This window comes from Podarcis tiliguerta, assembly GCF_965153285.1.
Source record: "Podarcis tiliguerta genome assembly, chromosome: 5".
Classification (NCBI taxonomy): domain Eukaryota; kingdom Metazoa; phylum Chordata; class Lepidosauria; order Squamata; family Lacertidae; genus Podarcis; species Podarcis tiliguerta.
Genome location: NC_139538.1, coordinates 97,238,167 through 97,252,842, shown reverse-complemented (window position 1 = coordinate 97,252,842; position 14,676 = coordinate 97,238,167). Strand labels below are relative to the sequence as shown.

Genomic DNA, 14,676 nt, shown 5'->3' with positions numbered 1-14,676 from the left:
AATGTGTTTGGACTTTTCCAAAATGTCTTTTTATTGTGCATTCATGATTATTTGTTGTGTTAATAATAGGATCAAGGCAGTTAAGCACAATCTCACTTTCCATTCTGTTTGCGCCTGCAAAATGTTCAGGACTGACATACTGCTTCATTTTCCTATCAGTGCATGTCCCATAGTTTCCTGCTGAAATCCTGTAACTTTTTGTACCAGAAATAGCTCAGATAGCTCACTTGGTCAGAGCATGGTCCTGATAACGCCAAGGTTCGATCCCTGTAAAGGACAGCTGCATATTCCTGCATTGCAGAGGGTTGTACTAGATGATGCTCAGGGTTGCTTCCAACTCTGTGATTCTATGAAATGTTCTGGGTTATGTTGCTGCTTTTGTTTTGATCCTGCCTTTGTTGGGCACATATTTCCCTTCCAGATGGCAGTAGTGCTGTAGTGCTCTAACACTGGGGAACCATTGCAGGACAACTAATAAAGTGAAATTGATGTGTGGATGGTGCAATATCATTCAGCCATCAATGTACTTTTATTGCACCAACAGCATGTTGCAGGAAACACCCACACCCACAAAAACAACCCTTTGCCTACTGATCATGTTGGCATGTTGCATGGTCAAGGAAATCTGAGATTCCTTTCAAGTGTTGATGCATCTTTTCTTCCTAACTCTTTTTCCCTTCCCATCCCAGTTACAGGCCATACAGCTACCGGCATTTTGCCCCTCCCACTACACCCTGCAGCACAGATGTTTGTGACAGTGACTACGCCCCCCCCAGCCGTAGAGTGATGGCAGCTGCGGGAAAGGGTTACACCAGTGATTTGAACTATGATTCTGAGCCTGTACCCCCACCGCCCACGCCGCGCAGCCAGTACTTGTCGGCAGAGGAGAACTACGAGAGCTGCCCCCCATCTCCATACACAGAACGGAGTTACTCTCACCACCTCTATCCGCCGCCCCCGTCTCCTTGCACAGACTCCTCATGAGAGACTCCCTCCCTCCTTTGACTGCCTCCAACCCACCAGTGTAAATACTAACTGTCCTTATCGAGAGGGGGGAGGACATGAGGCAGGCTATAGGGTGTACAGCTGAAGATTATTAAATGAGGGTGGGGGTTGTATTGCATATATCTTGTACAGAAAGGGGGTGGGGAGAGAGAGAAGGTTATTTATATATTTTCCTAAAACAGTTTGCTGCTTTGTGCCATAAGAAAATTTTAAAATTTGTATACGAAGTTTGTTGTTTATTTTTCCAAATGGAACACAAGAAGATGCCTTAAAATTTGTGAAGTGACTGAGCACATAGGGAAATAGAAGGATCAAGGTTGTGTTGCTGTTCAATGAGCCAAACACCAAAAAGGAAAAGAAGAGAGCTTTTGACAAGGACTAGAACGAAGGGAACCGACCATAAAGCAGCACATATAAACGTCTTCAAAGAGCTGAATAACCTCTGGCATTTGCTCTGATGGACCAGCAATTCAAATTAAAGCTGAAGAAAACTGATAACTAATGGTACATAAACCGGACAGATAACTAATGGTACATAAAGGGCTTTATTCTCAGAAGTGAAATCATGGATGCTTATACACTTTTGAAAATTCACATTTTCTGAAGTAGCCAAGTTGCATCATTTCTACGTTTGTCCCTTTCTAGGTGTTCTATCATTTTCTTGGCTGTGGTTATGTTTCAAGTCGCTGTGTGTGTGCTAAAAAGAACAATATAGGTGTTCAGTGGATTGTGGCTGTTTATTGGGTGCCACAATAACCTTCTGGCAGGAGCATAAGGAGTGGGCCTCGAGCTTGCTTACTTCTTCCCTTATGTCTCCCTGTTCCATTTTGCAGGGCCAGGAAGGTCTCTTTGTTAGCATCTGTCTGCTGTAAGAGAATCAAGAGAAGGAGTGCACAAACTTAAGGACTGTTCCTAGTTCCACCACCATGTTAACTCTTTGGAGCTGAGTAAAGAATGAATGGGCCTTTTGTGAATCTGTAAGTGTGGGTGGGTGCATGTGTGTGAGAGGAGTCTCCCCCCCCCCTTCCTTTCCTGGCAGTACAATAGGATTCTGTTCTACCAGGTCAGAGCTATTCCCATCATAAAGACAAGGGTAATTATACCTGAATACCTTTTCCTGCCAGCGCTTTAAAATGTTTCAGTGCCCAGAAAAGGTGTTGTTGTATAAAAATATAATGTCATCATCATCATCATCATCATCATCATCATCTAGATGTCATATTTATGAACTATAAAATTTTACTTTCAGTTCTTAGTTTAATGTAAATGAAATGTTATGTTCTTGCAGTACTTTCAGTGTCTAGTGAATACCGCAGTATACAATGCTTACATATATATTTTAAAATGATATTTTTCTTGATTAGGAAACATTTAAGCGTTTTTCATTCAGGATGCACTCTGGACCTCCTTGGTTGTTTGAAACACGTCTTCCTGTTGAAGTTAAGTAACCCAGTCTTTGCAGTGTGATTTCCACTTCCTCTTCTATGGCAGAAATTCAGTTCTTAAGCATAAACTGTTGTGAACAACAGGTTTTTTTACCATCATTCTTTGCCAAAGTATTTTGTTATCTATCTATCTAGTTAGTTTCATTTTCTCTACAACCCTTCCCTGATTTGGAAGGGGTGCCAGGGCTTCGTTTTATGGTAGCTTTACATGCTGGCAAGAAATCAACATGTGAAAAAGGCTTTTCTGAAGTTCAGGCTTTGGAACTTGGACAGCTATCACAAAGAGGCTACAGAACCTTTCTGCTAGAATAAAAATAATAGCATTGTTACACTGATTGTAAATAGATGTCAGGAAATCCCATTATTTTCACTAAGAGCTGTTTCATACATTTTGTGGAAATCATATTAGCCATGATTGCACCTGCATTCCCACATTGGATGCTGAACTAAATGAGAAAAACACAAAATTGAGATGCGTGTTTTCAAAAACTTGGGAATACAGAATAGACATGTCCCGGAAAGTTGCAATGGGCTACTCCTCCTTAGAGCCTCCTCCTATTGTATTTAGAAATAAATCACAATTTCATGCTTTGTGTCATGTAGGAAATACTAGTATAATACCAGCATGGGCATGGCAGCCGCAACTGCTATATAAAAGAAGCCCTTTTATGTCTGAAAGTTTTCAGGCTCCAAACATGACCTGCCTTTGAATCTGTAACTTTCATGGGGGAGTTTTTTGGGTTGTTTTGTTTTTTGCTAACTTGTGCACTGTTACATTTCATTCTCAGAAGCTCACTTTTATTTCAACTCCATGAGCAACCTTGGCATTTGGAAATCTAATGGATGTACACTATGTGCCTGAAGAAACTTTAAAGGAAATCTATTTGTATTCTAGACCTAAGTGCATTGACATGGAAGTAAACTTAAATGAGTTAAATGAAATTTGCTTCCAAAGTTATGCTTGTCAGGATTGCAGGCCAAATTTTGGAATTAGGCTTTGGTTTCAAAGGCTAGCTTGTACATTTCTACACCCCCCCCCCCAAAAAAAGTGCTGAATTACAGGAGCTTCATTTCACAAACTTGGAAGTTATCTAGCTGTCCATTTTGAATTTTTGAACACAAAATATTTACCTGGGATCACCTGGAAGTTGCAGAATAAGGAAACTTCATGCAGTACCTAATCTGTGAAGAATATTTGAGGTTGAACAGAGGCTGTAATGCTGGTGGGAAGTGACCCTTCATTGTTGACATCTTTAAGTGAACACCATTCTGACTGGAAATTAGCCCATATAAAATTGCACTGGGGAATTCAGAATATTGCGTTGCTTTATCTCAATCCAAATGTTTGTACTGCGTTGGCAACAATCTTCTTCTTGCAAAGTGTGTATTTGTGCCAATTTTTTTTACAAGGTGGTTGAGCTTATGCTGTGCTGTGCTATCTTCTTTCAGTGATGGAGTCAAGATTTCTTGCCTCCTGTGCAAATTCATTTAGATGACAGATAACTGTCAATTTTTTGTGGTGCACACGGGACAAACCCTGGAAAGAAAGCCACTAACTTAGAGCAAATGCTATGTTGAGTCAAGCCAAGGATAAGCTGTTTCGCATCTCTGTAGACCAACAGTTGCATACTAAAACAAATCAATCTAAGAGTTGAATTTACATTTGAAGATGAGCAAGAGCACTAAGAATAGAATCTTTGTTCTTGTTTATAAAATTGAAAGTGCAACAATATAATAAAATAAAAAGAATAGAATAGAATGAACCCATTCTAGGTGCCTAGCTTGTCAGCTTGACTTGCAGCATTTCCTCCACTTCTGTGCAGTGCAGTGTCATGGCTTGACTTTTCCTGTAATGCTCTGTTCATCATTACCCATGTTTTGCCTATAGCAACAGAAGGGCTTTCCGCCACCAAGAATCAGGGAGAAGGCTTGGCTAGAAAGAAATACAGGGTGGAGGCATCCAAAGTCACAGGAGAAAATTACATTTATTTGCGGGTGCTCTCCCACTTTCTTCAGCCTAACGTGTTTTGAGTTTAACTCTTCACCAGAGGTAGAGAGGTAGTAGTCAGTCACTTTTTGTTCCCTGAACCAAGGAGCTGTTTTCACTTAGGAGGTCATTTATACCCAACAGAAAACTTTCTCCTGCCTTCTGTTTTCCAGTTTGTCCATAGTTTTCATTAGCTGTCAGGATCCTTCCCCATATCATCCCCACAATTTTATGAAAGATTGTGTGAACAGGCTTCTTGTGCATATGGACCTATGCAAAGGGCAGCCAGGTCACAGGTTATGGAGTTTGGTACCACAAGATGTGGTGATGGCCAGCAACCCTGACTGCTTTCAAGGCGAATTGGACAAACCCAGGGAGGCTGTCAGGGGCTAGATTATTATGTAGGCATAACACCATTAAGACTTTATATGCAAAGTCCTATTGGTTATATGCTGACTGCAGAGGCATCTGGTTAGCCACTGTGAGAAACAGGATGCTGGGCTGGGTGGGCTCTTGGTCTGATCCCGCAGGTCCTTCTCTTAGGATGCCTGGGCATCCATTCGCCACCATGCGAAGACAATCCTTAGTCAGGCAGAGACCATAGCATTCCATATAATCAATATTATTTGTGTTTCAGTTACCAAGTGTTCACCTTTGACAAGTGTTTTTAAAATAAATACCTGTCTAATAGACATTTGCAGAAGGTATTCCTAAACTTCCTGATTGTAGCCTTTTCCAATTCTGCTTTGGCAAGATAAAGTCAGAAAGTCAAGTTAATCTTTCTCTAGTAAAGACTTTGTGAAATACCGTATTTTTTGCTCTATAAGACTCACTTTTTCCCTCCTAAAAAGTAAGGGGAAATGTGTGTGCGTCTTATGGAGCGAATGCAGGCTGCACAGCTATCCCAGAAGCCAGAACAGCAAGAGGGATCGCTGCTTTCACTGTGCAGCGATCCCTCTTGCTGTTCTGGCTTCTGAGATTCAGAATATTTTTTTTCTTGTTTTCCTCCTCCAAAAATTAGGTGCGTCTTGTGGTCTGGTGCATCTTATAGAGCGAAAAATACGGTATTTATCAGAAAAGCGACCATGATGAGCACCTGTATGATTGATAGGAACGGGCAACTTCCATTTTATGATATAGTATCATTTAGCTTTAATTGCTAAAACAGTACTCTACATTAAATTATTTTACAGCCACAGAAAAAATATTTATATTTATTTAACTGGGTTCCCAGTAAATGAGTTCTGCAGAAAGCTATTTAAAAATAGTTTCTAAATGCAGTAAACAAAGTACAAAGTTTTTATGTATGAAACTACTTTTAAAGTCTCTGGGTTTGTTTGTTTTTACTAAAATTACACTGGTGGGGATGCATGATGACAATCAGTCATGAATGCTACTTTTTATTTAAGAGATTTATAATTATTATTTTTTAAAAAGAAGCCAAATAGGAAGTTGAATGATCCAAACCATAGGTCACAATTACAAAACAGAATGCATGCAAAACTATATAACATGCATCCCACTACTAATGGGATGTTTAAGTAAATGTGCATAGAAACTGTAAATGCATTTTTTTTATTTCCATTGATTTCAGGGGGACAGAAATATGTATGTTTCAGTCTTTCCCATTGCAATCAATGGGACTGAAAAGAGCGGGCTTTTCACCACACAGATAAGCTACCATTCTGTTACATGCTACAGGGTGAAATCTGTTAGTTGTTAATTGGTGGAAAGCACCTGTTAACAGGAATGACTGAATTTCGTAAAACTGTACTTGTGTTGTTTGCAGGTAAAGTGATAACTCCAAAATCTGTGTGCGAGCACAGGCACGCTGAAATTTACTTGTCTCTGTCCATTTATGGCAGTTTTCATTAAGGAGGGCAATTTTTGTCTGGCATCCATTTTAAACTTTAAAATGGAAAATAAAAGAGATTTTTTTTGAGGGGGGAGTGGAGGAGAGTTCACTGTTGCAGTAGAAGCATTGGATGCCAAAAAGAGGCTAAAAGGATGCTGGCCCCGAGGCCTAAAACAACAGGGCAGGGGAATCTCCCAGTCAAATCTACCATTGCCTTTAGTCAAACTGGGGAAGGGATGGAGTCAGGATATTTTCACATTCGAAGATACCAGCCACCATAAGCTGAACAAGCCTTGTTTGCAAAGTGAAGGATCTGGTGCTGCTTTTAATATTTTAAATGCTCACATCTTGTAATTTTTATCTTTCTTTCACTGTCTTTAAAATCCAATTAGTGTGGTCATAGACTTATGTATGATGGTGCTTTGCAAGGATGTATTTGTTATAATGACCAACATTTGGTCAACCCTACTCACTCATTCGCTAACACTTCTTTTTGAATTGTAAAATAAAAGTGCTTTACTTGCAAACTGTATATAACCCTTGTACAAAGTTCCCATCCCCCCTTTTCAATTATTACTATACATGGAGTTGTAACAAATAAAATGTTGATTTTTTTATAATAAAATTGAATGGAAGATAAATTTATTGACAGGACACAGGAACTTACATATGGCTAATTAAATGATCTATGCCTTTTACACTGTGGAGGGGTTATTGTTTTTGTTCATTACTATGTTTTGTGTTTTATATTGTAACCTACCCTGTGATCCTTGGCTGAAGGGCTCTAGTTAGTTAGTTAGTTAGTTAGTTAGTTAGTTAGTTAGTTAATAAGAGCTGATAAACCTGAAATGACAAGACAAAAAAAGCCAAACTGATGTGTACAGTGAACATCTTTCCCTGAAGTATGTGCTATACTTTAACTTCTCATTCAATTTCATTGAAACACTGCAAGATGGAAGCAATAAAATAAGCTTTAAGAGGCTGCACCTGTAGCAAGAATAGATATGCAGATATGGATACATAAATGCAGCAGACTTCTTTTCCGTAGGGAATAGCATTTCATAGTGAAGATGTCACTATAGAGAAGAGCTGCTGTAGCCACCCCCTATCTGCAATGGTAATTTATTAAAGTCTTAAATATTGGCAGAATGTCTGTGTGTGGTGAGCCTGCTTGAAGACTTTATAGGGCTCCCATGATTTCTTTCTTGACCTTCAACATTTATTAGTTTTTAAATGTACAGAAAAACAAAAAGGAGGGAAAGAATCCCTCCCTTAGGAAACAACAATCCATCATGTACAATTTTCATATGCAGTCTGAATTACAAAACATAATTTCAAAAATCCATATACAAAGATAGTAGAAAGAGTTTAGTTAAAAATTAACTACAGATAAACTAAGTAAAAATATCAGGCTATGTTTTCAAATTAATATCTCGGAAAGACCTTCAGACCAAAAGGGCAAATTAGCATTTTGAGATCTAGTACAATTAAGACAAATAAAGTGTCTTCACAAAAGAATATACAGTGGTACCTCGCAAGACGAAAGAGTTTTTCGTTTTCTGAGTTGCTTCGCAAGATGGATTTCCCTATGGGCTTGCTTTTTTAAAAAACCGCCAATGCATTCCTATGGGAAACCGTCAATACACATAGGTGCTTCGCAAGACGAAAAAATTCACAAGACGAAAAAACTCGCAGAACGAATTAATTTCGTCTTGCGAGGCACCACTGTATAAGACAGGCCCCAGTGCCTGAACTATCTTTTGCAGGAACAGAGCCTGAGGAAGTAATAATGGACAGGCTTCAACTGGAGGACTATGTGTGGTTGGCAGAATATGCTTTTAGTCGTTAATCCTGCACACACACATACCTTTGGGGGGAAAGCCTAATGGGGGAGGGGGGCGAAAACTCAATGAGGATTGACTAAGCATGCTCTGTCGCCTCAGACTGTGTGATGGGGGGGGGGCAGAAGAGAAATCTGGGGGGGGGAGCAGCAATAGAATCACATACTCTAGTTGTCGCCCTGAGGTGGAGCACTCTACGAACCTTTTGAACTTGGGTGGTCAAGTGCCTCTCTGCTTAAAAGTGAAATGCTATAGCAAGTTATATTTGGAGAACTCTATGTATGCAGAATTATAGGCATTTGTAGATCAAAAAATGGTCCAGCAAGGGCCAGTGAGCTTCTGGGTCTTAATGCTGCTACTGGTGAAGCCTTTAGATATGATAGCCTGATAGACGCTTATTTTTTCCTCTCCCAGACCTTTCAGAGGCTGAGAATACACCACAATGTTTTGTTGTAGTCCTGTACTTTTATAAATGAACAGTAATGAGCATGTCCTGTGACACTAAATTTCTGTTAGCAAACTCACTTAAATTATGCAAATGAGCCGAGAGAGAAAAATCCTGATAACACTTTACTGAAGAAACTGAACAAAAATGGAATTTGCCTTTTCCAGTTGCCACTGCATAAACTGAACTGACATTTTCAGAGGTTTCCAATGAATGCATAACCTCTGGGTTTACATAGTCAGGCCACATATCAAGGGCGGGCAGTTGGGTGTCCTTTGGATGTTTGAAAAATAATTACCGTCAGACCCAGCCTCCATGGCCAATAGTTAGCGATGAGGCTCTTGATCTCAGGTTTGTAGGTTCAAGCAAAAAGATTCCTGCATTGCAGGGCATTGAGCTAGATTATCCTTGTGGTTCTTTCCAAAATTACAATTCTATGGTTCTCTGATGTGAGTTGTAGTTCAAAACAGCTTGAGGGTATGATGTTCCTGATCCCTGTTTAATCTGAGGAAAGTATGGTTAAGCAATCAATTTCCTTTATTCGACCGATAGTCAGAAATAAAACATTACACAATAAATATAATCTATAACATCATGGGGGTACATAAATAAAGTAGGGCGACAATACTAGACCTCTCACAGATAACCCACATTAGGCATTCAATTATACGCTTCCGACACTTGAGTGCCAGGAAAAGGAATTTAGCCACTGACAAAGTTGTTTTCCCAGAAGACTTATTTAGCAGATACGCTATCTGCTTTCCTCTTTGTCGGGAACTGAGCTGGGGTAAGTATGGAGTTATCCAGTACTGTCTTAAATCGTTGTAGATGGGACAGCTCAGTAAAATGTGCTCTGTGGATTCTACCTCGCCCAATGCACAGTGGCATAATCTCTGGTCATATGGGACTCCTCCATATCTTCCCTTCAGAACCGCCGAGTCAAGAACATTCAGCCTAGCCGCAGTAGGTAGCGAGCTGGAGCAGCCCGATACAACTGCTCCCCCAGAAACAACCCAGGTTTCACACGGGCCATGTCCTCCTGTCTGGCAATATCCCTTAATCTTTGAGCGATCACCGCCTTTGCATGGCTATACGTCATGGACTCTATATAAAGGGAGGACAACCCGCACTTCTGCACTTCCTCCACTATCTCCCCTTCCCAAGGAGATTTAAAGTTGTCCCTCAGAATCAAGGGGGCCAAACCCACCGGTCTAAAACAGAGCTTGAGCCATAGCCATAACTTCGCTTTCAGGGACACATACTTAAAGGCTTGACAACCAGTATGGTTAAGTGTTCTCCTCAGGCAATTTAAACTGAATTTGTTAGATTATGGCTGTGCCCCACACATTATATTTTCTATTGTTTTTGAAACCACCAAAAACTTTTTAAAAAGCAAAACCTGCAGAAACAAAGCAAAACCACCAGAAATAAAATCTCATAAAAATAAAGAAAACCACCTGAAGTGGAAAAGACAAGAAAGTACCCAGAAATGAAACAAAGTCAAAAGGAGCATGAAAAACAATGGAATAAATGCAAATTCACTTGAAAGCTAAAAACAAAACAATGTTGGCTATTTGCAGACTAGTTGCACCACAGAAGGCGTGCTGGAGAGACCACACATCACAAGGAACACAAAATAACTTTAGCTAGGTTTTAATAACAAAAACTCCTTTTACACTAATTATAATATTATTATTATAATATATCAATAAGCATGACCCAACCACCAGGGTGCTGAGAGAGCCAGGTGCTGCTCTTTATATACTATACCCAGCAGGTTAATTACCACACCTTAACAGCACCTGCTATACTGCTTCACAGCTGTAAAACTAGGTCACATTATTTGCTCTGGCCCTTAAAGAAATACACATCTTGTGGAACAATAATAAACCTTCAAATTTAAAGAGACCATTCAACACTCCAAACTCAAAAACTTGTGGAAAAGAACTAGAACCATTAGCAAACAACATGGAAGAACAAAATAACCAGAAACTGCAAAACAAAGCAACATTTAGCATATTAGCTTTCACTATCTCTGTTTCTTGCTTGTTTATTTTCTTCATTTGGTAGTTTTTCTTGCTTTGGGGATTATCGGGTCTCATCAAAATGAAGCAATACCAGCAGAAATGCAAAAGCCAAGAAAAAACAGAAATGAAGCAAAGACTGCAACACGAAAAACAAGCATTTCAATCAGGCTTATTTCTTCAATTCAGTATTTTGGGTGGTATTACTTCTGTTTTATAAGACCTTCAGACCAAAAGGGCAAATTAGCATTTTGAGATCTAGTACAATTAGGAGAAATAAAGTGTCTTCACAAAAGAATATATAAGACAGGCCCCAGTGCCTGAACTATCACAACTTTCAAAGGTGAAGAACCACCATACGCATTAACAAGCGAACAAAGGGCCTAAAAATCTGAAACATGAAGATGAAACAAAACCACTAGAAACTCAAAAACTAATGGAAAAGAATCTAATGGAAACTAATGGAACTAAAATCACTAGAAACTAATAAGCAAGCAGCATGAAAGAGCAAAATCACCAGAAACTCTGAAACCAAGCATCATTTAGCATACGAGTTTTCACTGGTTTGGCGTTTCTGGAGAATTTGCTTTCTTAATGGCCATTTGCCCCCCCCCCCCTTTCTTCTTCTTCTTCTTTTTTTCTTTTTGCTATTCTTTTAGTTCTGCTTCTTTATCATTGCCTTTTACGTTTCTGCTAGTTTCTTTGTTCCTACTTGTTTTGCTGGTTTCGGGTTTATCAAATATACCGCCTCGGAAGGTTTTGCTTTATTTTGGTATTCTGGTGACTTTGTTTCTTTTCTAGTGGCTTACTCTACCCCTAACCCTCATTCTAACCCTAACTGTAATTCTAATCCTAACCCTAATCTGAACCCTAATTCTAATCCTAACGCTAAAACTAACCATAACCCTAACTGTAATGCTAACACCAGTGCTTTTTTCTGGGGGGGGGGGCGCAGGAGGACTTTGGCCTCATTGAGGGGCAGCACTTCAATATGAGTAGGAAAAGTAGAGTACCCCTAAACATTTTTTTTAGGGGGGGAAGCACTGACTAACCCTAACCCTCATTCTAACCCTAACCGTAACTTAAATTCTAAAACTAACCTGGACACAAATTTTAACCCTAACCTTAATCCTCATTCTAACTCTAACACTTACCCTTATTGTACTTCTAATCATAATCCTAACCCTAATTCTAATCCTAACACTAAAACTTGTTGTGTTTCTTTTATTCCTGCTTCATTACAATTGCTTTTTGCTTTTCTACTAGTTCCCTTGTTTCTGCTTGTTTTTCTTGTTTTGGGTTTATCAAATATACTGCATCGGGAGGTCTTGCTTTATTTTGGGATTCTGGTGATATTGTTTCTTTTCCAGTGGCTTACTCGAACCCAAACTGTAATTCTAATCCTGACCCTAAGCATAATTCTAACTCCAACCCTAAACCTTATCCTTACATTAAGCTTAACCCTAACCATAACGCTAACCGTAACCCTCATTCTCACCCTAACCCTAATTCTGATTCTAAACTAACCATAACATTTAACCTAATTCTTACCCTAACACTTTTCCTTTGGCTTGGCTTGGCTTGTTTCTGTACTGCTTGTGGTTTTGTTTCATTTCGGCCGGGCTTATTTATTCAATTTAGTATTTTTGGTGTTTTATCAGCTTTGATTGATTTGTGTTTTATCAGCTTTGATTGATTTGTGGGTTTCTTGCAAAATTGAGGTCTTGGGGGTTGGATTCTTTCTGGTGCCTCATTTCACTCATATCATTTCCTTGTTTGTTGGTAGTTCTGTGTCAGGCTTCAGGGACTTTGGCTTCCTCCCCCACCCTTTGGCAGTAGATAAGCAGAACAAAGTGAAAGGAGTCTCTTACCAGTTAGAAGCTTTAATGATCAGAGAGAGAGAACAAAGAATCCATTTCTAGGAATGAAGGTGCTCCCAATTAAGGATTCCACCCACTTCCCCCCTCGTCATCCACATCACTTCCACGTCTTGCAACCTGATCTTGCAACCACTTTTTTCTTTCTCTGCTGCCACCTTATCTTCTCTCCTTGACCTTGGGCTGAGCGGGTGTAGGCTTTCCAGCGAAAGAGAGTCTGTTAAGTTTCTCTCTCCCAGTTCTTCTCTTAGCTGTTCACCACCCAGTTCCTCCCAACTTCTGTCTTCTGAACTATGTCCCTCTGCAAACCACTGTTCCAAATTTGTACTGTCCCGCTGCTCCTGGGAAGATTCAGGATCCTGATCAGGAGCAGGGGGAAGGGGAGACTCCCACCATTCCTCCTCAGCATGATCCCTGACATCATCCCCCCCCCCGAGCTCTCCTCCTTCTTCCACCCCACTGGCTTGGGTCTATGGAGGTGGCTTGCATGAAATGCCTTTCACAATTCTGGTGCATGCACATGCTCTGCATACTCCCACAATCTTTCTGCTGGCCCATACCCCTTCCACCCAATTAGGTACTACAATTTTTCCCCATTGCCATCAAGAGTCTAGGACTTGCTCTACTTCGTATTCCTCCTCTCCTTCCACTATGACAGGAGGTGGAGGAGCTTCCTTAGGAGTCTGGTACGGGTGTGCAGGCACCACTGGTGACAACAGTGATCTGTGGAACACCGGGTGAATCTTCATGGATACAGGCAACTGAAGTCTAAAAGTCACAGGATTAATCTGGTCTATCACTTCAAATGGACCCACTCTCTGATGATCTAATTTCTTGCATCTGCCTTTTTGCAAATCGCATGTTGACAACCACACTTGATTCCCCACCATGATCTCACTGCCAGGCTGACACTGAGCATCTGCTGCCTTCTTATAGGCCCCTTCTTATAGGCTCCTTTAGTAACTCCAGGATGGCTGCCAACTCCTCTACGAATTCTTCTGTGGCTGGCACTGACAAGGTGTTGGTTGGTGATGGAAAGGAACGAGGATGGTATCCATAGCTAGCAAAGAAGGGGGTCTGCTGAGTTGAAACGTGAAGGGCATTATTGTTTGTGAACTCTGCCAAAGGGAGCTTGGCTACCCAATCGTCTTGTTGGTAGTTTACGTAACAGCGAAGGTATTGTTGCAGTGTAGAGTTACTTCTCTCCAGCTCTCTTCGGGTGTCTGTCAGAGGAAAGGCACAACTCCAACTTGAGTAACTGCACGAGTTTCTTCCAGAACTGCGAGGTGAATTGGGTCCGCAATCTGAAATGACTTGGAGTGAAAGCCCATGCAACTGAACACGTGGTCTAGGAAGAGCTGTTCTGTTTCTTGGGCTGTTGGGAGTCCCTTACATGGCACAAAGTGTGCCATTTTGGTGAACAAGTCCACTACTACCCAGAATACTGTCTGCTGCTGCGACTTCAGTAGATCCATTATGAAGTCCATAGCAATGGTTTCCCAAGGCCTTTGCGGGGTAGTTAACGGTTGCAGCAACCCTGCTGGTGCTTCTTTGGGCCCCTTTGCCTGTTGACAAGTCTCACAGGCTCACACTTCTTCCTTCACCTCCTCTCTTACTCTTGGCCACCAAATATGCCCTGTCACCTGGTATAATGTCTTGTGCTGTCCAAAGTGATCCACTGTAGGGTTATCATGACATTGACGCAAGACCTTGGCTCTAAGGTCAACCACTGGAACATAAAGAGCTTCTCCTTTGTACAATAGTCCCTCTTTCTCAGAGAAGCCCTCTGCCTCATTGGTGTCTCCATGCCTCTGGCGAAGGCATCCTCTCAGGTCTGCCATTGGAAGTCTGCTTCATTCCCCACCGATCATGCAGCCAGCTCTAGCTGTGTCGGCTTCAAGATATGTCTACATACCGAGACTGGTGCGACTCTTTAAAATGAAAGTCCTCCCCCTTCTGCTGGTGGGCATTGCCTTGGGCTCACGTAGGGACTTTGAAAAATTGGAATCTATCCAAACCCAATTCCTTAGGGCCATACTCAGGATCCCCCCCCTCCGTGGCAGGCGCGATCATGAGATTGGAAACCGGTTGTCAAGCCTTTAAGTATGTGGCCCTGAAAGCGAAGTTATGGCTATGGCTCAAGCTCTGTTTTAGACCGGTGGGTTTGGCCCCCTTGATTCTGAGGGACAACTTTAAA

General features: G+C 41.0%; 1 protein-coding gene across 3 annotated transcripts in view; it reads left to right on the top strand.

Annotated features, from left to right (window-relative positions):
* The window catches only part of LRP6 (LDL receptor related protein 6), an 89,561-nt gene extending 82,571 nt beyond the window's left edge, over positions 1-6,990 (top strand). For 2 of the 3 annotated variants that reach the window (XM_083440704.1, XM_083440705.1), the window contains 2 exons: positions 690-5,235; positions 5,489-6,990. In XM_083440704.1, the coding sequence (XP_083296830.1) occupies positions 690-984 (295 nt within the window). In that variant the 3' untranslated portion in view covers positions 985-5,235; positions 5,489-6,990. Of the gene's footprint in view, positions 1-689; positions 5,246-5,488 lie in introns of all 3 variants that reach the window. The other variant, XM_083440703.1, reaches the window with a different exon arrangement.
* Positions 6,991-14,676: the final 7,686 nt, after the last annotated feature.